The following is a 26,140-nucleotide window of genomic DNA, read 5'->3' as shown; positions in this document are numbered from 1 at the left end:
GCATCTCCTTTTTTATGGCTGAATAGTACTCCATTGTTTATATGTACCACATTTTCTTTATCCATTCATCTGCTGATGGACACTTGAGTTGCTTGCATATCTTGGCTACTGTGAACAGTGCTACAATAAAAATGGGGGTATCTCCTCGATATACTGATTTCCTTTCTTTTGGGTTTTACCCAGCAGTGGTATTGCTAGACTATATGATAGCTGCATTTTTAGTTTTTTGAGGAACCTCCAAACTGTTCTCCATAGTGTTTGTACTAATTTACATTCCTACCAAGAGTGTATGAGGGTTCCCTTTTATGCACACCCTTAGCAGCATTTGTTATTGCCTGACTTTTGGATAAAAGCCTTTTTAACTAAGGTGAGATGATATCTCATTGTAGTTTTAGTTTGCATTTCTCTGATCAACAATGTTTAGCACGTTTTGTATATGACTGTTTGCCATCTGTCTTCTTTTGAGAAATGTCTACTCAGATCTTTTGTCAATTATTTTAATCAGATTACTAAATTTTTTCCTATAGAGTTGTTTTTCAAATATTTGCAAATATTTTCTCCCATTCTGTGGGTTGTCTCTTCACTGTTAATTGTTTTCTTCACTGTGCAGAAGCTTTTTAACTTGATGTGATTCCATTTGTCCATTTTTACTTTGGTTGTCTGTGCTTATGGGGTATTACTAAGAAATCCTTGTCCAGTCCAATATCGGGGAGAGTTTCCTCAATATTTTCTTCTACTAGTTTCATACTTTGAAGTTTTAGATAAGTCTTTAATCCATTTTGATTTGATTTTTGTCCAAGGCAGAAGACAGGGATCTAGCTTCATTCTTTTGCATATGTAAACCCGGTTTTCCCTGAACCATACATTGAAGAGACTGTCCTTTCCCCAGTGTATGTTCTTGGCACCACTGTCAAAAATTAGTTTACTGTAGATGTATGGATTTAGTTCTGTGTTCTATTCAGACACATAGATTCCACTGATCTATGTGTCTGTTTTTATAACATTACCACACTGTTTTGGTTACTATAGCTCTGTAGTATAATTTGAAGTCAGGTAATGTGATTCCTCCAGTTTTGTTCCCTTTGCTTGGGATAGCTTTGGCTATTCTGGGTCTTTTGTGGTTCCACATAAATTTTAGGATCGTTTTTCCTATTTCTGTGAAGAATTTCACTGGTATTTTGACAGGGGTTGCATTAAATCTGTAGATTGCTTCAGGTAGTATGAACATTTTAACAACACTGATTTTTCCAATCCATGAACATGGAATAACTTTCCATTTCTTGTGTCCTCTTCAATTTCTTGCATCAGTGTTTTACAGTTTTCACTGTAGAGACTCTTCACTACTTTGGTTAATTTTAAGTTAAAGTATTTTATTTCATTTGTAGCTATTATAAATGGAATTACTTTCTTGACTTCCTTTTCAGATTGTTTGCTATTGCCATATGGAAATGCCACTGATTTTTGTATGTTGATTTTTTTATCCTGCAATTTTAGTGAATTTGTTTATCAGTTCTAATAGTTTTTTGATGGAGTCTTTAGGTTTTTCTAAGTACATGATCCTATCATTTGCAAACCAGGATAATTTGACTCCTTTTTCAATCTGGATGCCCTTTCTTTCTCTTGTCTGATTGACTTAGCTAAGGACTTCCAATATTATGTTGAGTAACAGTGGTGAAAGTGGGCATCCTTGTTGTGTTCTGATCTTAGAAAAAAGGCTTTCCATTTTTCCCTATTCAGTATGATATTGCCCATTCATCTGTCATATATTGTTTCTAATTACACTGAGGTATGTTCCTTCTATACCCAGTTTTTTGAGGATTTTTATCATGAAGGGATTTTGAATTTTATCAAATGATTTTTCCACCATCAATCAACTGAAATGACCGTTTGGCTTTTGTCCTTCATTCTGCTGATATGATGTATTACATTCATTGATTTGTGTATCCTGAACCATCCTTGCATCCCTGGGATAAATCCCACTTGGTCATGATGAATGATCTTTTTAATGTGTTGTTGAATTGGGTTTGCTAGTATTTTTGTTGAGGATTACTCCATTACTATTCATCAGTGATACTGGCCTACAGTTCTGTGTTTTGTGTGTGTGTGTGTGTGTGTGTGTGTGTGTGTGTGTGTGTGTGTGTTTAATGCATCTTTGTCTGACTTTGGTATCAAGGTAATACTGGCCTTGCAGAATAACTCTGGAAGTATGCCCTCCTCCTCTATTTTTCGGAATAGTTTCAGTAAGATTGGCATTTGTTCTTCTTTAAATGTTTCGTAGAATTCAGCAGTGAAGCCATATCCAGGCTTTCCTTTGCTTGGAGACTTTTTATCACAGCTTTGATCTCATTCCTTGTTACTGGTCTGTTCAGGTTTTGGATTTCTACATGATTGAATCTTTGTAGGCTGTATGTGTCCAGCAATTTATCCATTTGTTTCAGCTTTTCCAATCTATTGGCATATAGTTGCTCATAGTAGCCAATAATGATCTTTTGAATTTCTGTGGTATCCATTGTAACGTCTCCTTTTTTAGCTCTGATATTATTTACTTGGGTCTTCTCTCTTTTTTTCTTAGTCTGGCTAAAGGTTTGTCAATTTTTTCTTTTCAGAAAACCAAAAAATCTTTTTGGGTGTGGAACCCAAAATAACTTGCTTTTCTAGTTCTTTAAGATGTATCATTAGGTTGTTTATTTGAAGTTTTTTTTTTCCTTTTTTTTTTTTTTTTTTTTTTTGATGTAGGCATTTACAGCTGTAAACTTATCCTCTTAGTACTGTTTTTGCTGTATACCATAAGTTTTGGTTTTCCATTATCATTTGTTTCAAGAAATTTTTTAATTTCCATCTTCATTTCTTCATTAACCCATTTGTCATTCAGGAACATACTGTTTAATTTCCATGTATTCCAAAATCCCTCATTATTAACTTCTAGTGTTATTCTATTGTAGTCAGAGAAGATGCTGAATATTATTTCAATTTTTTGAATGTTTTAAAACTTGTCTTGTGATCTAACATATGGTCTGTCCTTGAGAAGGATCCGTGTGCTGGGAAAAAGAATGTGTATCCTGCAACCACTGGATGAAATGTTCCGTAAATATCTATTAGGCCAATTTGGTCTACAGTGCAGATTAAATCCAATGTTTCTTTGTTGATTTTCTGTCTGAAAGATCTGTCCAATGCTGAAACTGGGGTGTTGTAGTTTCCAGCTATTACTGTATTGGGATCTCTCTCTCTCTCTCTTTAGATCTAGTAGTATTTGTTTTATATATCAGTGCATTCTTGCATCAGTGTTTTATAGTTTTCACTGTAGAGATCTTTCATTTATTTGGTTAATTTAAGTTAATGTATTTTAACTTAAAATATATTCGGGTGTTCCAGTGTTGCGTGCATATATATTTACAACTGTTATATCCTCTTGCTGAATTTACCCCTTTATCATTATATAGTGACCTTCTTTGTCTCTTCTTACAGTTTTTGTCTTAAAATTTATACTGTCTGACGTAAGTATAGCTATGTCTGCTCTTTTCTGGTTTCCACTGGCATGGATTATATTTTTCCATCCCTTTGTTTTCCGTCCATGTGCATCTTTACAGGTGAAGTGTGTGTCTTGTAAGCTTGTAAGCAACATATCACTAGGTCTTTTTCTTCTTCTTCTTCTTCTTTTTTTATCCATTCAGCTACCCTGTCTTTTGATTGGAGAGTTTAGTCCATTTACATTCAATATTATTACTGGTAAGTAAGGACTTGCTTCTGCCATTTTGTTCTGGTAGTTCTGTGGTCTTCTCTTTCTTCTTTCCTTCCTTCCTGTCTTCCTTTCAGTGAAGGTGATTTTCTGTGGTGGCATAATTTCATTTCTTGCCTTTCATTTTTTATGTATCTGTTGTATACTTTTTCATTTGACATTACCATGAGGCTTGCAAACACAACCTAATAACCCAGTATTTTAAGCTGACAACAACTTAATACTGTGTGCATAAACAAATAAGCAAAAAGAAAACTAATAAAAACTCTACACCTTAATTTCATCCCCTTACTTTTTAATTTTCTATTGTTTCTCTTGATACCTTACTGTACTGTCAATGTGTTGAAAAGTTGTTGTAGGTATTATTTTTTATTGGTTCATCTTTTTGTCTTTATGTGTAAAATAAGAGTAGTTTACATACCACAGTTACAGTGTATAACTAGACATTTTGTTTTAAAACTTTTAGCTAAATAAAAATATTTGAAAAAATTTTTAATTTAAAAAATTTGTTTTTTTTGTTGCCCAGGTTAAGGAAATTAAGAGAGAAAGGGAGTATCTGAGTAAGATTAGCACAAAAACTACACAATCAGTACAAAGGCTAAACTCTAGTCCAGGGATGCAATCAGATTTTGTCTTTTGTACCAGCTCTGATCAATTGATTCTGGCTGTCTAGACTCCTGTCTTGGTAAACAGTCTTAGGCTATGTGTAAGCATAGCAAGAAAGTGCTGTGACTACTTGGTAATATCTACAATGAGCACAGGATAACTTAGCACCAATTTATAACTTACCAACCCTAGTCTACTTAGAAGTACGGAAAAGTTTCAAGGTCCACTTGAGGCGACCAATCCCCACGTCCCGGAAATTTGCTAAGCAGAGTCATCAACTCGTCTGAAATCTGAACTAAAATCCAAAGTGTGACAGATATTTTCTTAGTGTTTTAATACATCTCTGTTTACTATTAAGTCTAAAAATAAACCACTGAGTTTGCACGTCATGGTAAAGAAAAAAGATTAATAAATGATATTCTATTCTGAAAATTCTTTCCCTGAAAAATTACTGAGAAAAAAATTGAATCCTTATCTGAAAGTAAACTGTTAGGAAACTTGCTAAGGCAGAAAGAAGATAATGTCAGTGGTGCCACCTATATAAAATAAAACCTACATGTCATGTCAAAACTACATATTCCAGCTTGCCAAGTAGGTCACATGCTCTTATTTAAAAAGAGATATCTCAGAGGTAAGAATGGTTAAAAACAAAACAGTATCAGTCAAATAATATACAGGCAAAGAGAAAGATCTACTCATTCATAACTAAAGAATAACTGATCCAACCAACCTGTTTTACATATGGGAACACCAAGGCCCAGAAAACAGAAGAAATCTGTCTGTATGTGGTGAGAATAAATCAGAATCTGAAAATCAATCTGTATGTTCCACAGAGCAATCCAGAAAAGATGAATAATTCTAAACAGGCTAACTCAACAGCCTAAAATTACTTCATTATTTAGTCAGCAATGCTTAGTATGAGACACCTCCAGGCAGACAATTTGTGCAGCAACTTTTCCTATAACTCCCCTAAACCATGTAATTTAGCCAGTGATATAATGGAGACATTATACAGCATACCACAGAACTAGCCTTGTGAGATCTACAGCAAGGGGGTCTGTTCTTCCATCCCTATGTGAGAACACCTATTGGGGTGTGCTGCCAGAAAGTCAAGCTCCAACTCCTGTGACTGAATCACTGGCTTTGTACTAAAAAAAATTCCCATCTGGAGGAAGCAATTAGTAAGTTTAAACACAATCTGTACTGATGCTTTGGAAAGTCATTGGTCAAGTGATGTCTACTCTGCCTTTATCTATGTTAACTAGTATCTTTTATTAACAGTAAGCTCGTTTTTGCATGAGGCATAGTTTTAAAAAATGTTTTAAAGTTAGAAGATACATGTTTTAAAAACTAAGTGCTGAATATATTTATTTGTTCCTTGGTTTCTGGTAAACCCAGAACTTTGAGAACCTTGAATACACTTTAAATATGTATATACATACATATACATACATACACACACACACACACACACACACACACACACACACACGTTAGGTTTCTCAAAATGCTTTGTAAGACCTTGCATTATGTGCTCACTGGGATGAGTTTTTCAACTGGAACTTTCCTTTAAATTTTTATGGTATTATAATTTCATTTTTTTCATCCTTGGCCTCCAATTCTTGCTTAAAGGCTGTATCAACTCATCAACTGCTGTATCCAACTCCTAGCTCTCTGGGGAGCTGATCTTTCAGAGCCCCTTTGTTGGATTCTTGTCCTAACAAAGTTAAATTCTGCCTACTAAATTTAACAGTGAGACTTTCAGAATAATTTGCATCAATTTTGCTTCAATTTGCAATATGGGTCAAGAGTCTGCAACTTCGGATGATAACAAACTGACTTGTGCCCTGTCCCCAGTTATTTTCAAATTTAAGGTTCATCACAGGATAGTAGTCATTTATAGAAAAACTATCTTTTCCTTATTGTTCCTTTGATATAGTTTTTAAATACATTTACGTGGTCCTATAATCAAAAAAAAATAGAAAGATGAATAGTTTGAGAAGTCTCCCTCCCATTCCTGTTCTACTTACCCTGTTCCTACAATATGCACAAAAATTATTTATCAGTTTCATGTATATTTTTCCAGAGTTTCTTTATTTAAATAAGTGAAAAAATTGTGTGTGTGTGGGGGGGGGACAGGTATTCTTATTTTCCTTTTTATTTTACCCAAAAGGTAGGATACCATATGCACCATTTTGCACTGTGCTTTTTCATTTAACCATTCATCTTAGAAATCTTTTCATTCAATACATAGAAAGTTTCCATTCAAAATGGCACCCATTCAAAGTTGGTCAGGAAAGTCTGCAGTCCAACAAATGAGAGCAGTTTATCAGCACTGATTACCGGGGAGTACTAGGCTCATGCCAGCTGTGAGAATAGCTGCCTGTTTCCACAACACCATGGCTTTTACTCCTCAGAAACTCTGTCTCAACCCCAGAAAGGGCTGTACCTAGAGACTCATTTTACACATGATAAAGCTAAATGGGAGAGCAGAAGGGACTTATCCAAAGTCAGATGGTGGTCAGGCATAGAACTGGAGGTAGCTAGTTTTCTGCATTCTGAGAGTCCTAAATTCTCCCCACTGTACCACTTATATCACAAATTTTTTTTTTTTTTTTTTTTTTTTTTTTTTTGGAGACACGGCCTTGCTTTGTCACCCAGGCTGGAGTGCAGTGGCACAATCATGGCTCACTGCAGCCTCGACCTCCTGGGCTCAAGTGATCCTCCCACCTCAGCCTCCCCAGTAGCTGGGACTACAGACACGCCCAACCATGCGTGCTAATTTTTTTGGAACTTTTTGTAGAGATGGAGTTTTGCCATGTTGCCCAGGTTGGTCTTGAACTCCTGGGCTCAAGCAATCTGCCCACCTCCACAAGGGCTAGGATTATAGGTGGGAGCCACCACACCCAGTCCTTTGTCACAAACTTTTAAGGACTTGTCACTACCTGCAAAGTAAATGTCAAATTCTTGTGTCTAGCACTGGTCCTAATTTAGAAGGAATCAGGGTGTGGTATGGTGGGAATAGTAATAGCACCTGCTTAGAATTAAACAATCTAGGTTCTAGTCCTCTCTGGGGTCCAGTTTCCCCATCTACGAAATAAGAGGCTCAAACCAGACATTCTCTAAGGTCTCTGCTAATGTTTCCAAGATCTTTGACTTCTACCTTCTAATTTGAAGAGTCTGGTCTTTGCAGTTGTGCCTGTGCTCATGCTGTTACTTCTACCCGGAATGTACATTTTGTTTCTCTTCCTCCACATTTTTCAAGGCCCACTTTGACTTTTCCTGGTATTTGCCCATTTAAAAAATGCTAAGCACTCTCACTTCAGGACTTGGAACCTGCTCTTCCTTGACCTAGATTACTCTCCCTCCAAAGGGCCATACAAATTGCTCTCTTAGTCCATTTGGTTCAATGTCTGCTAAAAGAAACTGTATACGTTCCCTAAGCAAATTAATTCTTCCAGCTTTCTCAGATTGGCCTCAAGATTTAGAACCATATATCACACCATATTCTCGTCCCAAAGCTGGAGAGTGAGGGGTGCTTCTATTAGTCACTAGTCTTGCTCCAAAGCCCACAGCCTTTGGAGTCAGGCTTGGGTTTAAATCTTGACTCCCCTATTTCCCAATAGTATGACACTGGACAAGTTTCTTAGTCTCTCTGAACCTGTCCTTCCACATTAGTAAAATAGGTATAATTAAAATTTTCTTGACTGTTATAAAAACTACATTATATTAAATATATAAAGTGACTAACACATAATAGGGATTCAATAAATGTTAGTTTCTTGTACCACTTTTTTTCACAGCCACAAAATACTTACTCAATACTCTTTATTAGAGAAATAACTGTTTCCTACTTTGGTGTCATTTTTAGGCCTGCTGACAGGTAGGTCACAGTTCATTAAAACGTTTACACATACATTCAAGATGACCTGTATCAGTTCTTTAAAAGAAAGAGGTATGACGGCGGGGGCGGAGGGGAACAGCTTCATAAGCTGTCAGTCTCCTGCCTTTGGTTCAAGAACAATTTAACAGTCCAACTGCTTTTAAAAATCTCTTTTATTTTAGCTCCCACAAATTTGTAAAAATCATCACTGTCTTTAGAGTAAATGACCAACATACTTATTGTGAAGAAGTTACTAGCCAGAGGAATCATTAGAAGGAATCTTGGTACAGAATCTTTGCCATAATTCTAGATTTCCATTTAGTTTGCAGAAAGTTGTGAATTCTAATAATATGTTATCAATTTGTCTCCTATATAGTCTTGTTTTAGAGAAAAATTCTTCTCCAGATTTATTTTACTACTCTATTCTGTATTTATTTAGCTAGACATTTGTAGAAAATTGGTAAACTACTATATTAGTTGTTCTTTATATGGTTAAGTCGCCAAACAATGCTAAATATCTCCTGAAGGAAAAAAAAACAAGTTGGGAGTTAAACCAGGATGACAATTGTACACTAAAACTGAAAACCTCTAGCAACGCCTAGCATTTTGTTTAGGATTTGGAGAATTTTACTATTTCAAGGTTTTTGTTTCTTAAGGATAGTTTACTACTATTCCTATTTTACAGTTTAGCAGAAATGTAAAAATTCCCTTCCTCTATCCTTCTGGCATGTAAGAAAAGGACACTAGCTGGCAAGCACTATTTTTATGTTGACAGCAGGGCTATTTTGAGTCATCTTAGTACTATCCAATGTTTACGCCAAGAAAAGAGGTTAGCATGACATCAGCAATTTAAAGAGTAAATGCTCAGTTTTCGGTCACTTAATAAGCATATTTCTTTTGAACAACAAAGTCTATCTTTTCATCATAAATAATAATGCAGTTCATCAGCATAAACCATTAAACCATAATTAGAAAATCCTACCTTTTGTGCATCTCCTGTGAAATACGCAATGGCCAGGGTGGGCAGAATCATGAACAATGCATTGTAATAGAGCAGTCCATATTTTCCCAGCTCCTAGGACAGTAAATAATTAGGTGTTTCATCTGCATTTGGTTCTAGCAGATACAACACTGTACAAAATACCACTCAAACTACACATACATACACAAACACACACACCCTCCCCTACAACATACACAGCAAATGAATTAAGTTAGAAGTTTTGCAAACATTAAGGAATAACCTAAACTTTCAAGACCAAAAAAAGCACCTTACAAAATTTTATACTTACTTGAAACAAATTCCTCAAGTGCTTAAGGTCAGAGAAATAAAAAATGACAACTGACTGCCTCAAAATAGCTAGGAGAAAAGAGGTTATTCTGAACACACACACACACACAGACACACACACACCAATATCGAAACATCCCTCTGAATCCATTCTCTTTCCAGAACTGAATCAAGAGCCACTGAGTATGTCTTGGGCTTTTTAGAAGCCTAGCAGTGTCATATAAGAAAGATGGATGAAGCTGGACATGGTGGCTCATCACACCTGTACACTCAGCAGTTTGGGAGGCTGAGGCGGATAGACTGCTTGAGCCCAGGAGTTCAAGACCAACATGGGCAACATGGTGAAACACTGTCTCTACAAAAAATACAAAAACGGCCGGGCACAGTGGCTCACGCCTGTAATCCCAGCACTTTGGGAGACTGAGGCAGGGAGATCACTTGAGGTCAGAGTTCAAGACCAGCCTGGCAAACACAGTGAAACCATCTCTACAAAAATACAAAAATTAGCCGGGCATGATGGCGGGTGCCTGTAGTCCCAGCTACTAGGGAGGCTGAGGCAGGAGAATCGCTTGAACCTGTGAGGTGGAGGTGCAGTGAGCCAAGATCGCACCATTGCACTTCAGCCTGGATGACAGAGTGAGATTCCATCTCAAAAAAAAAAAAAAAAAAAACCTAGCAGAGCATGGTGGCACATGCCTGTTAAATCCCAGCTACTGAGGAGGCTGATGTGGGTGGATTACTTAAGCCTGGGAGTTCAAGGCTGCAGTGAGCCAAGATTGAGATCGTACCACTATACTCCAGCCTGGTTAACAGAGCAAAAACCTATCTTAAATTAAAAAAAAAAAAAAAAAATTAGCCAGGAATGGTGGTATGCACCTGTAGTCCCAGCTACTCAGGAGACTGAGGTGGGAGGGCTCCTTGAACCCAGGAATCCGAGGGAGGCTACAGTGAGCTCTGATTATGCCACTGCATTCCAACTTGTGCAACAGAGCAAGACCCTAGCTCAAAAAAAAAAAACAAACAAAAAGCACAAAGCAAGCAAACAAAAAAAGATGGCCAGATTCAGACACACAGACTCAGGCCTAGACCAGTAATAACGGACAGCACTTCTCAGTGAAGTATTTCTGAAAATGTGCACATGAAGTACAATGAAGATTAAGATTACTATAACTACAACTCCCAGAACACAGTATGACTCATTGGGTTCTTAACTACTAGGGAGCAACAAAGGACAACACACATCTTCAAACACAGGGAGCCTATAAGAACTCTGAGTCCACTTTTGATTCACACACTTATGGAACATTTAGCATGAAGCAGTCTCCTGAAAATGCGGACCAGGGTTTGAGAGGTGGGAAGGGGGGACAGTGAGGGAGTGGTAAGGATGGGGGCATAGTACTTGCCTAACTCCTGTGATTGAAAGATTACTGACTGATGAGAAAAGTTGAACTGCCTTCTCAAAAGCAACACTGAAAAATTGGAAATAAATACCCAACAACAGAAAACTAGCTGATTAGGCTGGGTGCAGTGGCTCATGCCTGTCATCCCAGCATTTGGGGAGGCCGAGACAGGCGATCACCTGAGGTCAGGAATTTGAGACCAGCCTGGCCAACATAGAGAAACCCCGTCTCTACTAAAAATACAAAACTTAAGACTGGTCTGGTGGTGGACACCTGTAATCCCAGGTATTCAAGAGGCTGAGGCACAAGAATCACTTGAACCCAGGAGACAGAGGTTGCATTCAGCTGAGACTGTACCACTGCACTCCAGGCTGGGCGACAGAGTGAGACTCCATCTCAAAAAAAAAAAAAAAAGGAAAACTAGCTGATTAGATGACTAGACTATAACACAGCTGTACAATAAAACATTACACAGCCACTAAACATGTTTAATGATGCTGACTGCCATAGAAAGGTGTTTAAGAAATGGTACTAAGTGAAAAATACAAGTTAGAAAATGTATCATCCCTCCTTTGCTTAAAATTTTAACATACAGATAAATGTGCACACACATACACACAAAATAAAGGATATCCACCAAAACAGTGCTTCTCACTCGATGATAGTATTAAGGGAGATTTATGTTTTCTTCCTTTTGTTTATCCACGTTTTCTACTACTTCTATCATAAACATGCATTATTTTAAGTAGTATTATAAAGTTAAGTTTTAAATTCGATAGCTACATTCAGGTCTAAAATGCAGCACAAAATCTTTACGCCATATGACTAATACTCAATGGACTATGATTGTAAGCAGTCCTGATATTATCAGTAACAAAACTCCTGATTGGCTGTCCTGCCTATGGAGTAGCCATTCTTTTGTTTCTTTACTCCTAAAAACAAAACAAAACAAGAAAACTCCTGATGTTTAAAAAAGCACCTCAGCATGGCCGTACTGCCTTACTGCCTCTGGGATAAACCAAGTAACTGACTGCTTATGGTCACCACAAGTATCAGTGTAAAGGTGTGCCTCATGTGTACAGCAGCAAAAAGAAAGTCATACTGGAACAACCTTTAAGAAAGGTGCCCAGTCAGCCAGAGGCCTGAGTGTTATCCAGGAAGTACAGGATGTGCATGAAGACACACATGTACACACAGATACACACCATCCAGTAACTGACAAACAGCAAAAACCTAAATGCCAAAACTTGTTTTTCTTTATGCATTTTAACTGTTTTGAATGTCTTTCTCCCTGCCTCCTTAAATAAAGTACACAGACTAAAACTAGATTTAGGGCATCATCATAAACATGTATTATTATGTCTTATGACACACTGTTATGCATCAAAAATCTGTATTATTATGTTTATGTAGTATGTTCTTATTCAGTGTTGCCCTTACGGCTGTTTAATAGACCCTACATCTTTTTTTCTTCTTCAGTATTTCTGTCTTTTATAATTCGACTGTTTCTCTTGTTGGTTGACCTTTTATACTGCTGGTAAACCTCTCTGCCTCTAAATAGAATTCTACCTTCTAGTTTGTTGCTTGTAAGATATGAGCTACGAGAAGTAATCAATGAACTTAAAAGTTCTACTACAAATAAGTCATAGTCATTTCTAAGTGAGAAACTGAAGGGCTCTCCTAGGAATAAAATACTCAGAAACGTTCTTGGTTTTTTTTTCTAGGTTCTAGGATGTACTATAGATTGTACTAATATGGTAGCCACTGGCCACAAGTAGCTATTTCAGTTTAATTACAATCACGTAAAACTACTGATTTCAGTTTCTCAGTTATTTTCAAGTGCTCAAGGGCCATGCATGGCTAATGACCAGTTAATGGAACACAGAAATACAAATTTCCGATGTCACAGAAAATTCTATTGAACAGTGCTGTTTTAGACAACTGAAGCTACTGGACAAATAAAATGTCATTAATAGTATCTATTTTCCAAAGTAGCAAATGGGCTGAAGAAAAGAGTAAGACCAATCACTAACTGCTACCTTTTCTCCAGCTATTTTAAAAAGATAAAAATTCTTACTAGTAGCTTCCATTAAAATGCAACCATCATATAGATTCATCAAAGCAAATAAATGGAGGCCAAGACATGCATATTTAAAGAAAATGCATTGGAAACAAATCAACACTGTCCTTGGTTCTTTGAGGCTATTCCAAAAAAAAAAACTATCTATCTGCAAAATAATGAAAACTACTGGGATAGACATTCAATCTATACTTCTTTTCTAGAGCAGCAGGCAAAGTCCCTGGCCAAGGCAAGGTCAATTCAAAGTACTAATAGTACTATCAAGCAGGTAGGACACTTGTATTTATTTATTATCTAAGCTCCCAAAAAGGAGCTTAAGTAGTTTCAGAAATACTGTACATATAATAGGAAAGACTAAAAACTAAGCCGTTAAAGAGAAAAGATGGATAGGAAAATAAGATAAAGTCATGGTCAGTTACAAGAAGTAATTATGAGATAAAAATGTACCAGCTGCTCAGGAAAAACTATGGTGACATCTAAGATAAGCATCTCATATGGGTCCTCATATAGGATACATTATGATATCAAAGACAATTCCTTCAATTAGCAACCCTAGGATATATAAAGTTGAGGTCCATTTAGTTATTTCTTACAGTAATATAATCTCATAACATAATGTTGCAAAAACAATATGATTCAAATACTCAGCTTTCTAATAATCTGGCTTGATCTAAAAATAACATTTTTAAAGTATATAGTAAACAACAAACAATATCTGGTAAAGCCAAGGCCAGGAAACACAGTGTTGCCCCTGAGAGAGACAGAGATCCAAATGCTCCCTAAAATTTCCCATTATTTATAGGGCAAATACATAAAGGCCATTTTTGTTTTGCAGCCCCTTCCAACACTCATTTCCCTTCAAGTCTGCCCAAAGGTTTCCAGGTAGTTCTCTTTCTGCCTCCCAGATCCCCGGAAAGTCCTCTAGAATACAGCCATGAACATTTAAAGACACTTCAGTGAACACGCTTTACCTTTCCTACCCCACACGAAGTCAAAATTCACACAATCCCAGAAAAGCCTGGACTAAAAGCTAATTGCTAATTAATTAAAAAATAAAGTTTCTTCTATGAACACCAAAGTACAGGAATTTTACCCTCACAGAGCCACTATGTCTTTCTCATCCCTGGTAAGTACTTTCTTACCAGGAGAAAAGTACACTTACCAGGAGAAAAGTACATTTTTTCTCCGATGAACTGACATTCCCAACATCAGTACACATCTGTTAAAGAAGCTTTAGATTGCTACTTACTTTTGAATCTAATTTTTGTTTTACATATGCACCATTTGCTGCTGTCAGGACATCGTTTATCAGAATAAAAACATATCCTTCCAGATCAAATGCCAAGTCAGAGCTGCAAAACATAAGCAACACTTTAAGAACAACTTACTTTAAAGAACACACATTTAATTTTAAATAGATATGAGCTAAAACATTTACAAGAACATATTTTCATCTAGGGAAGTGAATATTAGGCATTTTATCAGCTACTGGTATTTCTTGATTTCTGGTCACAGTTTGCAATTTCTCTTCAATAAGGGATTCCTCAGAAATAAGAGGCACTAACATTTAAACACATAGTTAGCAACAATCAATCATGTCATTTAATAGCACACTGCTCGGCATTCAAAGCCAGATGACAAGCACCAAATTACCATTAAGTACATCTGTGAAGCAGGCAGAAGCAGGTAGAGCTCAATTTCATAGACAAGAAAACCAAAAGGACAGGCCGTTAACAAGTCATTTTCTGAAGGTCCACACAAAAGGCAGGACAATCTTGCATAGGTAGTTGGGTCCCTGGGTGGAATTTCTGAAGTGTGGATCATGGTTAGCTCTGAGATCAAGCTAGAACAATGTCTAAGCACATAGCAGGAACTCAAATACTTAAATAATTGCTCAATGAACCTGTGAAGTATAACTTGGGGGTTTAGGGAAACCAAAAATTTCTGGAACTTAAGAGTACCAGGCACCAGATAAGAATTCAGTAAATTAAACAGAATAAATGAAAATCTGAGAAAGGTGGCCAGGCGCGGTGGCTCAAGCCTGTAATCCCAGCACTTTGGGAGGCCAAGACGGGCGGATCACGAGGTCAGAAGATCGAGACCATCCTGGTTAACACGGTGAAACCTCGTCTCTACTAAAAAAAATACAAAAAACTAGCCGGGCGAGGTGGCGGGCACCTGTAGTCCCAGCTACTCGGGAGGCTGAGGCAGGAGAATGGCGTAAACCCGGGAGGCGGAGCTTGCAGTGAGCTGAGATCCAGCCACTGCACTCCAGCCTGGGCGACAGAGCGAGACTCCGTCTCAAAAAAAAAAAAAAGAAAAAAAAAAGAAAATCTGAGAAAGGTATGCCTTCAGCATACTTCAGCACCCTAGCTAAAAGAGTGGCTCCACAGACTATGATTTTGCAGAGATACTGCATAGGAACCAAGACTTCTAATGAGACCCAAGAAAGCCCCAAGGAACCCCTGTTGTTTGGTACAATTTTGGATCCCATCAGCTTCAAGGAAATGTTTCCAAGACCAGCAGGGCATCTCTAAAACGAAAGGTAGGAGACTAGTATAGACTTTTTCTCCAAGGAGGGAATAGGACATAGAAGGAAAAGCAGTTAGCTATATAGCCAATTTCCAGTAACCAATTATGCCACCCTCCTTTTTTTAGAATGAAATTTTACTTGGAGATTGAACTTGTAAAATAGGACCGGACTGATATTTTCTTCCTATACTACGGGAATGTGATGAAGGTAAACGAGTCAATCCATGAAGTACACTGGAACTCCTTGATGGAAAACATACATCTGGCAGAATGTGTGGCATTAGCAAATACATACATGCACACCCTGGGCTGATTAAAATGTTGTAGAAGACTTCTAGCAATCATTATAATTTTCTCGGTCTGTGGGTATACATTTTCCTAATGTATTTTAAAACTAAAACTTGGCCGGGCGTGGTGGCTCAAGCCTGTAATCCCAGCACTTTGGGAGGCCGAGACGGGCGGATCACGAGGTCAGGAGATCGAGACCATCCTGGCGAACACGGTGAAACCCCGTCTCTACTAAAAAATTCAAAAAACTAGCCGGGCGAGGCGGCGGGCGCCTGTAGTCCCAGCTACTTGGGAGGCTGAGGCAGGACAATGGCGTGAACCCGGGAGGCGGAGCTTGCAGTAAGCTGAGATCCAGCCACTGCACTCCAGCCTGGGCGACAGAGTGAGACTCCGTCTCAAAAAAAAAAAAAAAACTAAAACTTAAGAAAAATGGAAAAAGCTTTAACAACCTAATAGAATATCTAAGTTATGGCATTTGTGTTATAGCTTACGTGAGGCCAATTAAAACAATGTTATTATTCATTATTTGAAAAGGCAAGCAAATGTTTCATAGTCATTTTCCTCACCTCACAGAAGAGGAGACATGCTTTTCTTTAGCAGCATGCAAAATTTTAGCAGCATGCAAAATTAAGAAATGCCACATGGTTTATAAAAACACACAGGCTCTGAAGAAAGCCACAGATTCAAATTTCAGCTCTGCCATTAGCTCTGTGACCTTAAGCAAGTTACTGAACTTTTTAGTTTCTTCAACTATAAAATAGGAAAATTATACCCATACCTGTCTGAGGTGTTGTGAAGAATACATAATAAGATGTGTAAAATGTCAAACATATTGTGTGGCACATGCTATGTGCTCAGCAAAACGACAGTAACAAATTCTAAATTACATCAATTTAACTTTTAACAATCCCAAGAATCTTATTTTTGTCAACCTTTATCCTAATACAGCCAAAAAGACTTAACCTTTTCAAGAGACTGATACGCTTTTCAAAGATACAATTCTTATATAGGCTATAAAAAATTGTTATTCATAAGTAATCATTTATTATCAAAAATTATTAATATTTTATAATGTGCTATTCATAGGCCCACATCTTACCTGGCAGCTACAAAGGCTCCAATAATCATTGCAAATACAGTCATTTTAATACCCCAAGAAAAAGTCTTCCTACAAAATAAAAAAATTTTAAAATACACACGACTTTATTCACACACTCATTTTACAACAGAAGCAAAAAGTGTGATATGCTTTCTCAAAAGCTATAAACAATTATATTTTAAACATTTCTGAGAAACTGGATATTTAAAAGAACCCCTTTGATGAAGCAAAAATTCATTGTTATATAAATTATACCCATTTTAAAAATTTTCACCAATTATTAGTGAGTTTGAATTTTTGTAAAGCAGAATTTCTTTAACAGAAAAATGTCACATTCATTTGTAGTAAAAGGAGCTAAGATATGAACGCTATTTAAAACCTATACCTATGCTTCTGATCCAGTTTCTCCCAGTGGCAGTAGCACAGAAATTCTAGAAAGTAAATCTCATGTTCAGATAGATTTTCAACTCCAATTCATGACCTTCCCAACTACCACTCCCACAAACTATCAATTCCAGCAGCCAAGAGAGAGGGTTTCTTCAACTTCTCAAAAGGTAAGGTAGGAACAAGACAAATAATTTAATATCTCACATATGCTAGGCACCTTTTCAAGGTGATTTAAAGAACAGATATATTAAAAACTTAGCTCACTTGAGTAAAACTCCTTCAGCAAACATTGTAAACAGGATGGAGAACCTTCTCAGAACTGTAAACATTGGCAAGCTGAAAAAAAAAAGATAATTAGGTAAAATAGAATTTAACATTTTTTTTTAAACTAAGATTTTCCAAACTGGTAGTTAAAATAATGCTATATTCTTCCATTGTGGAAATTCCATACTGATTAATTTATGGTTAAACCCTTGCTTTTCTCTAGAAACAATTCCTACTTGAAAGCCTAAAAGAGTTGCTTTTAAAAAAACTACTAGAAGTGAGAAACATTAACTACAAAACTTTATTCTGCTAATTACGCAAATACTCTAAGCTGTAAACATGTTAGTTTTTAATAGAAAAAGGCTTCCTTCTCATTTTTTCACTAGTCTGACCTCCCTTCCCACCCACTAGACCTCCCAAAAACCATCTATGAAAATCTTATTCCATGAAATGTCTTGACTGTCCTTTTGTGGATCTAATTTTGTCTTCATCTAAATTCCCAGAGCATTTTGCTTGTACTAATCAAACATATAGCCTCTTGCAATATAGTTATTTCTGAATATATCTTATCTCACTCCAAAGTGAATATACTTAGCTGGCAATCAAAGATAGGTATGAATGAATGGTTGGATGAGATGGATGGAAAAAAGCAAACTCTATACAAGCAGCACTTTGCAGAAGGCCTGCATTTCTTTCCCAGTGGGTAATGAAATGGAAAAGAATGTCCCACCCATGATAAACGTGACTTCCTTGGCACCCTCTTCAGAGATATCATCCTGGTCATTCTGTCAGGTTTCTTAGGTTTTAAAGGAAGAAATGAAAAACACCTTGTCCCTCATCCTCAGAAATCTGTCCATTCTATTTTATAATGCCAGGGTTTTAGCTTGTGTGGTAGTGAAGCCACTGGGTTTCTGTTCAATGGTTTCTCTATTTGTGTTGTTTTAATACCACACACACCCGATATGTACACTACAATAAGAGCAGAAGCCAGAAACTGGGAGGTTAGAGGGAAAAATAGTGTTACCACGGAGAGGAGAGCTATTGCTTCTTTCTGAAAGTAAGTATGTTGCCTCTACAGTTATATGCCATGGGTAAGATATTAATAATATTTTTATCAGGGTTCTATCTGATGTTACTTTACTTCACGTTAGAAGAAAGACTGCAAAAGTTCTTGCGCCTACCCTCTAATACTGCTGTGTGGAAGTTGCCTAAAATATTTAAGAGCTATATTAAAGAACTGAAATCCCGGAAGCCTAGTATATTATCTTCACTATTGTGGCTCTAGAAAAATAATAAAAATCTCCTATCATAGCATTTTATAACATTTTAAGACTTCTGACATCAAAATGAGGGGTAAAAAAACAAAAACAAAAAACTCCTTTTCTCTCCAAAGAAAACAGCATCAACTAAAACCTTTGGCACCACCTTCATTATTTAGTAGTAATAGAAGCTTTCTGGTCCTTTCATTTTTTTTCCAGAATCAATAACAATGTGTTAAATATTTGACATTCAAGTACAATTTTAAGAATACATTATATTAACCTCACTAGTAAAATAAAGTTATCCATACTTCAGTTTCTTTGTGCTGAACAGTCCCGTGATTTGGTTCCCAAAATATAGTAGAGGTAGTGGAAACGTCTAGAAAATTTAAAAAGGGATAACAAAACTCAATAATAAAGATAGCTAAAACAAGGTCCTTTCAAACAGAAACAATTTTATTTGATCAAAATTTTTTCCACTTAAAACATAAGATTAGTTCTCATACACAATTTTGACCCCCAAACACCCAAACAACACTTCTCCTTGGATAAACAACATTACTATGGCGGAAAGAAAGGGAGGAAGGCAGAGAGAAAAGACAGAAATATGAATATGATCAATGTGAGACAGAAACATTATTTGCTGTAAAATATGATCATGTATTAGAGCCCATGGCTCTAAAGTCAGCAGAAAAAGTAAAGGCAATTCATCGTCATTTGGAGTCAAGCAGAGGCAGACAGAAGAATATAAAATAAACCCAAAGAATAATGAATGCAGGATACCTGGGCTAGATTAGATGGATACAGAAACTACAAAAAACTGTTGTACTCTCAACAAGTGTGCATTAATTAAAAACAAAAGAATATTCCTAGGTTATTTTTTCTCTTAAGTTTAAAGAGATTGTAGGCCTACTACATTTATTCTTTACATTCATTATAACTACTCTAGACTGGGCATTTTTGAGGCTGCAGTTTTTAAAATACGCAAGGCACTGATAAAATATATTAATACATAGCGACTTCATTTCACAAAATAAAGTATTGCTTTTCTTGTTTTACCTTTCGAGGTACATTTCTGTCAAGGTCAGGAAACTTGACTACTCTGAGCGCCTTTCCCACCCAGAGAACTGCCACTGTGGCCACCATCTGTAAACAGAGAACACAGATTCACTGTTCTACACATAAAGACACACACAGAAGTTCTAACAACATAAACCACGTAATGGTGAGGATTCTAACTAACCTGGCCAAGTCCAACACATAGTGAGGAGGGAAATCTACAAAAAAGGGCAAAGGAAAAACAAGGTCAGAACAAACCTGACTTAGCTCCGTGAATTCAATTTGCACATCGGCAACGTTAATGTGGCATTCCGATACAAGCCACACCAACGTCCGCCCCTAAATCAAACAAAAATCTTGGGAGAAAACTCCCTGCCTGTGGGTTGTCAGGCCACCCCGCTGATGTAGCCTCGGGCGGCCGCTTGTCTCATCTTGTCCGAGTCTACCATTTCAGCCCGCTGCCTGCAAAGGATTTCTCAAGGCAGTGAAGATATAGATCTCTCCAACGGTTTCACATACCTTTAAAAAAAAACAAAAACCAACTTCTGCCTCGGGGTCCCAGTGTTAGCAAAGGAATAACTGTCCGCCAGGGTGAGGATGCGCACGTCCCCAGAGGCTGTCAGAGGGAGCAGGGGACACTGAAGCCCCGGCTCCCTGTCCAGGCTGCTGAGGAGGGAGGCTTCCCTCGCTCTCCTCCCTGATCGACAGACATAAGGGCTCAAAAGTCACCAAAAGAGTCACTTTGCTCCATCTCTCTGAAGGGCAGGGTTTTCGGGGCGGTGCACCGAGGGCATGGCAGGCGAGCCCCAAACGTGCCGGGCCGGCCAGAGCTCCGCGCAGAGAGCGGACCCCTGCCCCAGGCCCGCGCGCCGAGCCGCTCCGCCGCCTGGGCCGCGCGCGTCAGCCGCCCGCCCTCCCCAGCTCCCGCCCAACTTTGTTCGGCTTTAACTTTGGCAGTCAAAGTCCAGGGAGTCGGCGCCCCGCCGCCGCCGCCGCCGCCGCCCGCTCCTCCTCCGCGGCCTCCGCCGCCGCCGCCTCGGCCCTACCTGTAATTGGTGAGCACGCTCTTATTCACCACCACGATCAAGAAGGAGCTCACGCCGTAAAAGCCGGCGGCCAGCAGCTTCAGAAACACGGTCAGCGTTTCGGCCGACGCCATCCCCAGCTCCTCCTCATCTCGGAGTGTGGAGGATTTCGCGGGGGCTTCTCCTTTAACCCGAGCATGCTGACGTCTATGAACTTCCGCCATGGCTGCCGCAGCGGCGTGGGCCTGGCTGCTGGGCCTAGCGGCGCGGGGGCTTGCAGCTGCGGTTCCCAGGTGACCCGAGGAGTCGGAGACCGCAGACTAGGCCAGCTGCACGCTCGCCGCCTCGACTCCCCGCTTGGCTGCCGCCGGTCCCCGCCCAGGGGCAGGGACGCCGGGGTTCACACCCCTGGAGACTTTGCTCGGGCATTGTGCAACGCGGGGTCAGAGGGCAGGGCCGCGCCGGGCTTAGCCTGGGCAGGGGTTAGAGGGGGCCTGGAGAAGGGGCAGCGGCGACCCCCCTGCCCGAGGCGGACAAAGAGAACCCGGGGGAACTACATCGGGACACCCGAGCGCCGGGCGGCAAACCACAGACGCTGGGTGACAGTCGCTCTGCGCCTGCGCAAGAGCCCGCGCCGGGTCTTCCCCGCGGGATGAGTACCTGGGGCGGGGGGAGTCTGGTGGCCGAGGAGCTGGAAGGCCGTATTCTTCGGATAACCGCCGCAACATAAGTGCAGACCCTCCTCCCCTCTGTTACAGGTGGCCGGCCGAGTAGTTACAGTACATTGTGTCTAGACTAATTTTGAATGCTCTTTTAGTCTCTCTTGCAGGGGGCCAAAACCCTTCAAAAGTATCAGATGTGGATCAATAGTAAACACTCAACGAAAATTTCATTCTGCAGTGCCTCTGGCTTCATACATTTTCTGAACCCAGAAAACACCAAACAATACTTTCTTTTCAGATCGGGAAGTTTTGTTTGTTTGTTGTTTTAAGAAAAATGTTGACATATCCCAAAAAGTAGCAAGATAAGCAGCTTGGGGATTGGTGAAAGCACAAGGTGTTTGGAGCCTAAAAGACTTGATTTCCAATTGTAGGAGTCCTAGAAATGACGACCCCCACACACACTCCTTATTGTGTGTCTTGGACCAATTAGATGACCTCCTTGAACCTGATCTCTGTGGATGTATTGCTAGCAAAGAGCTAGTTTTCGGTAAATGGTAGTCATTATTGTATAACAGAAGCAAATCATTATGATCAGTTTAAGCAAAGAAATTACATATTGAACTTTAATAGATTAAGAAAGAAGAACTTTGAATTATTTTTCTAAATGCTTGGTCTGTATCTTTTTAAATTTCTTCTTTTTTTTTATTTTTTTTTATTTTTACAGTTTGGTAAACCAGGTATAGTGGTTCACACCTGTAATACCAGCACTTTGGGAGGTCAAAGCAGGTGGAATGCCTGAGCCCAGGAGTTTGAGACCTTCCTGGGCAACATAGTGAGACCCTGTCTCTACAAGAAAATAAAAAAATTAGCCAGATGTGGTGGTGCACCCCTGTGGTCGCAGCTACTCAGGAGGCTGAGGTGGGAGGATGGCTTGAGCCCAGGAAGTCGAGGCTGCAGTGAGCTATGATCATGCTACTGCACTCCAACCTGGGCAACAGCACAAGACCATCTTAAAGAAATCAATAAATAAATTGTGGCAAAATATACATGATATAACATTTATCATTTTAACCCTTTTCGAGTATACAATTGAATGGCATTAACTGCATTCACATCGTTTTACAACCATCATCACTAATCCATCTTTAGAACTTTTTCACCATCCCAAAGTGAAACTCTTTCCCCTTTAAACAATCACTTCCTGTTTCCCTACTTCCTTCCCTCTCTGCTGTTAATGAGTGTTCTACTTTCTGTCTCTGTGAATTTGACTACTCTAGGTACCTCATATGAGTGGACTCATGTATTTGTCCTTTTGTGATGAACTTACTTCATTAACATAGCGTCTTCAACGTTCAGCCACAATGTAGCATATGTTAGAATGTCCTCCCTTTTTAAGGCTGAATAATATTCAATTATATGTGTATAATTGGTTTATATCTTTTGAGTTACTTGAGAACACCTATGTTCTTCAAATGTTTCTTAAAAAACTGGCACACAGGATGAGGTTCTTAACATAGCCTAAGGTGCTAGATAATGTGGTTCCTACCCACATCTCCAGAGGCACTATTCACATTTCCCTCCCCTAAGGTGCAGATAAATCAGCAACGTGGGTTCAGGCTTCTGTGTCTTTACTCTCATTATTCCCTCCATCTGGACTGCTTTTTCTCTTCCTCCTCTCACCCAGCTCCTGAAAAAGTCTTACATTTCCTTCCATATTTTGGCAGAACATTACCTCTTCTCTGGGCAGCCTTCCTTCACACTGCCCCCCCGCTTCCCTCTACATAATTGATCTCTCTCCTTTGCACTTCTCCTACCGCATCTTTATATACCCCCTTTATAGAATATCCATCTGCTCCTGCTGCTATAACAAAATACCTGAGACTGGATAACATATAAAAAATAGAAATTTGTTTTCTCACACTTCTGCAGACAGAAGTCCAAGATCAAGGTGCCACCTTAACCACTGCATCCTCTGAAGGGGAAGAACACCATGTCCTCACAAGGCAGAAGGGACAGAAGATCAGAAAGGGACAAACACTGTGTGAAGCCTCTTACATAAGGCATGAATCCTACTCACAAAAGCAGAGCCCTCATGACTTAGTCACCTCCTAAAGGCCCTGCCTCTTAATAATATCACATTGGTGATTAAGTTTCGACATATGAATTTTGGAGGACACATACAGACCATAGCAAAGGGGCTTTGCATTACTTGTTTACATATCACTCTCTTCCACTAGACAGTTGCTTCTTGAGGACAGAGGCAGGCAAGGATGCCTAACACAGTTTAGATATTTTAGTCGATTGAATCAGTGGAAACAAGGAAAATGATTAAATCTCTTCCTCGACTGTTAACTTCAAAAGGAAAAATAACTAAAACAGTATTTTAAGAAACATCCTTGTAGAAAAAATTATTATTTTAGAAGTAACAATGCCCCTCATAATAAAAAGCAAATATATACATATATACACATTTTTACACATTTTAAAAAACCTATCTGGAATAGAACCAGAAAAGAACATTAATCGTCAAGCCACACACTGCCACTGACACTTAGTTTTGTGACCTTGGGCAAATTACTAGACATCACTGCGCTTCAATTTCCGCACCTGTAAAATGAGGATGACAATAGTACCCACCTCATAGAGTTACGATGAGAATTAAATGAGTTAATGAATATGAAGTGCTTAGAACATAGTAAATATGAGTGTTTATTATAATTATTGTCACTAGTATTATTATGCAATCTTTCTCTTTTCACTTACTATTCCTTGATGGTCTTTCTGTGGCAACACTTAAACTCTACCTCATTCTTTTCAAAGGCTTCAGAGTATTCCATTAGTTGGATGCATCATCATGTAACCCTATAGACATTTAAGTTATCGCCATTTTTCAGTTTACAAACAATCCTTGTCCATTCAACTTTGTGTGAGTATAAATTTCTAGAAGTAGAATTGGTTAGTTAAGACTACTTTTTAATAGAAAATTACTAGAATTGAGAAAATTCCAAATTAACAACCTCCAAAGAGTTTATACTCATTTTTTATTCCTGCTAACCCTGTATGAAAATGAAACCCTCTTTTATAAAGAGGGCAGCAATGGAGAACAATGGTAGAGGTGAGATAATATTTTAAGTTCTACCCCGTGGAAATATAAAATGCCAGGTATAAATTTTCAAAATCATAAGTTGTGATTACACAGAATAAAAATAAGAGTGCTGATCCAGGCAACTACTGTTTTTCTCAGCATAATTACTTTATTAATTAACAAATATTTAAGACCTATCACAGGCCAACAACTGCATTGGATTTTCTCAACCCCAGTAATGATTTGGTTGCTGTGGACCCTCAGTAAAATGCTGTGGAGTTTAGTGGAGTCAAGCATTCTTATTAGGTACCCACAAAGATAAGATAGGTGCCATCTCTAGGAGGATTTTTATCTCTTTCCCATGTTATAGGTACTTAGACTTTTGGGTAAATTTTGGTATTTTAGGTCCTCAGATCTGTTTCCTAACCTCAGTAATATTAATCACAGAATTATAAATGGAGTATTTACGCATCATTGGGTGAAACAGTAAATATTGAAATATATCTTAAAAGGTTGTTCAAGATAAGAAAGACTGAATTAAATGTTCTCACTTAGGTACACTTAGGTATTTGGAAAAGTCAACTTTGTGGGTTGATAAATTTTACATCTTACTGGGTAGAATTACTAGCAAAAACTCTTCTTTGTATTAAATCATGTCTTTTTATCAAAACATTGCCTTTAGCTATCCTGTTTTTCCATGAGGGAATGTTGATTCTGTACACAGGTTTTTAAAACGTAACTTATATTACTTCTTTTCCCCACACTTCTCCCTTTCCCTTGCCCCACTTGCTCCTCTCATAGTGGAATGTAGATAGGCCTCTTTTGTTTTCCACCTGCATTCACCAGTTTCCTATTTCACTGCCAGCCTAGATCATACCCGGTGACCTGCTGTGTTGCACAGCTGGTTACTTTACAGTCAAGGAGCAAAAGTCATACATGTTTCCTATTTGAACAATACTCTAAAAATTCTGAGAACCAGAGAGCATGGAGCTTCTCTGCAGTGTCTTGTACTTTTCTATATTGGGCTGCAAGGAATGAACTTATTGACCACTGATGATGAGCCTGGCAATGTGCTACTCTTGTAATTCATTATCTCATTTCACCCTAACCACTCTGAGAAGCAGGTGTGGTGAAACAACATATAAACAGGAAAACAAGGGCTGAGAGGGAGTATTAGACATACACTGCATCCCACAGCTCTAAGTGACTGTGTACAGATTTGGTCCTAGGTCTGTTTAGCATTTAATCTGTGTTCCTCCACTGGACACTCCTGCCTCCTTTGGGGCAGATGGACAAGACCTACTTTTGCAAGATGTTCTGACAATGTCAATGCTTTCTTCAATGACCAAGTTTAGTGTTTATCAACCCTATGAAGAAGCATAAGCAGGATAAAGGAGCAGTAATGTGTTGAAGTCATAGTCAGTCATGACTCTCTCTATAATCACCCTGCAAGCACTCTTTAACCCCCACCAAACTAGTTTTAC

General features: G+C 38.5%; 1 protein-coding gene across 3 annotated transcripts in view; it reads right to left on the bottom strand.

Moving 5' to 3' along the window:
• The window catches only part of LOC105498446 (solute carrier family 35 member D1), a 58,325-nt gene extending 35,750 nt beyond the window's left edge, over positions 1-22,575 (bottom strand). For 2 of the 3 annotated variants that reach the window (XM_011770528.3, XM_011770530.3), the window contains exons 1-8: positions 20,931-22,575; positions 20,069-20,102; positions 19,885-19,971; positions 19,137-19,204; positions 17,567-17,638; positions 16,916-16,984; positions 14,246-14,348; positions 9,208-9,300 (exon numbers count right to left, since the gene is read on the bottom strand). In XM_011770528.3, the coding sequence (XP_011768830.1) occupies positions 9,208-9,300; positions 14,246-14,348; positions 16,916-16,984; positions 17,567-17,638; positions 19,137-19,204; positions 19,885-19,971; positions 20,069-20,102; positions 20,931-21,133 (729 nt within the window). In that variant the 5' untranslated portion in view covers positions 21,134-22,575. The remainder of the gene's footprint in view (positions 1-9,207; positions 9,301-14,245; positions 14,349-16,915; positions 16,985-17,566; positions 17,639-19,136; positions 19,205-19,884; positions 19,972-20,068; positions 20,103-20,930) is intronic. The other variant, XM_011770529.3, reaches the window with a different exon arrangement.
• Positions 22,576-26,140: the final 3,565 nt, after the last annotated feature.

Source organism: Macaca nemestrina, chromosome 1, assembly GCF_043159975.1.
Source record: "Macaca nemestrina isolate mMacNem1 chromosome 1, mMacNem.hap1, whole genome shotgun sequence".
NCBI lineage: Eukaryota > Metazoa > Chordata > Mammalia > Primates > Cercopithecidae > Macaca > Macaca nemestrina.
This window is presented reverse-complemented; position numbering and strand designations above follow the sequence as displayed.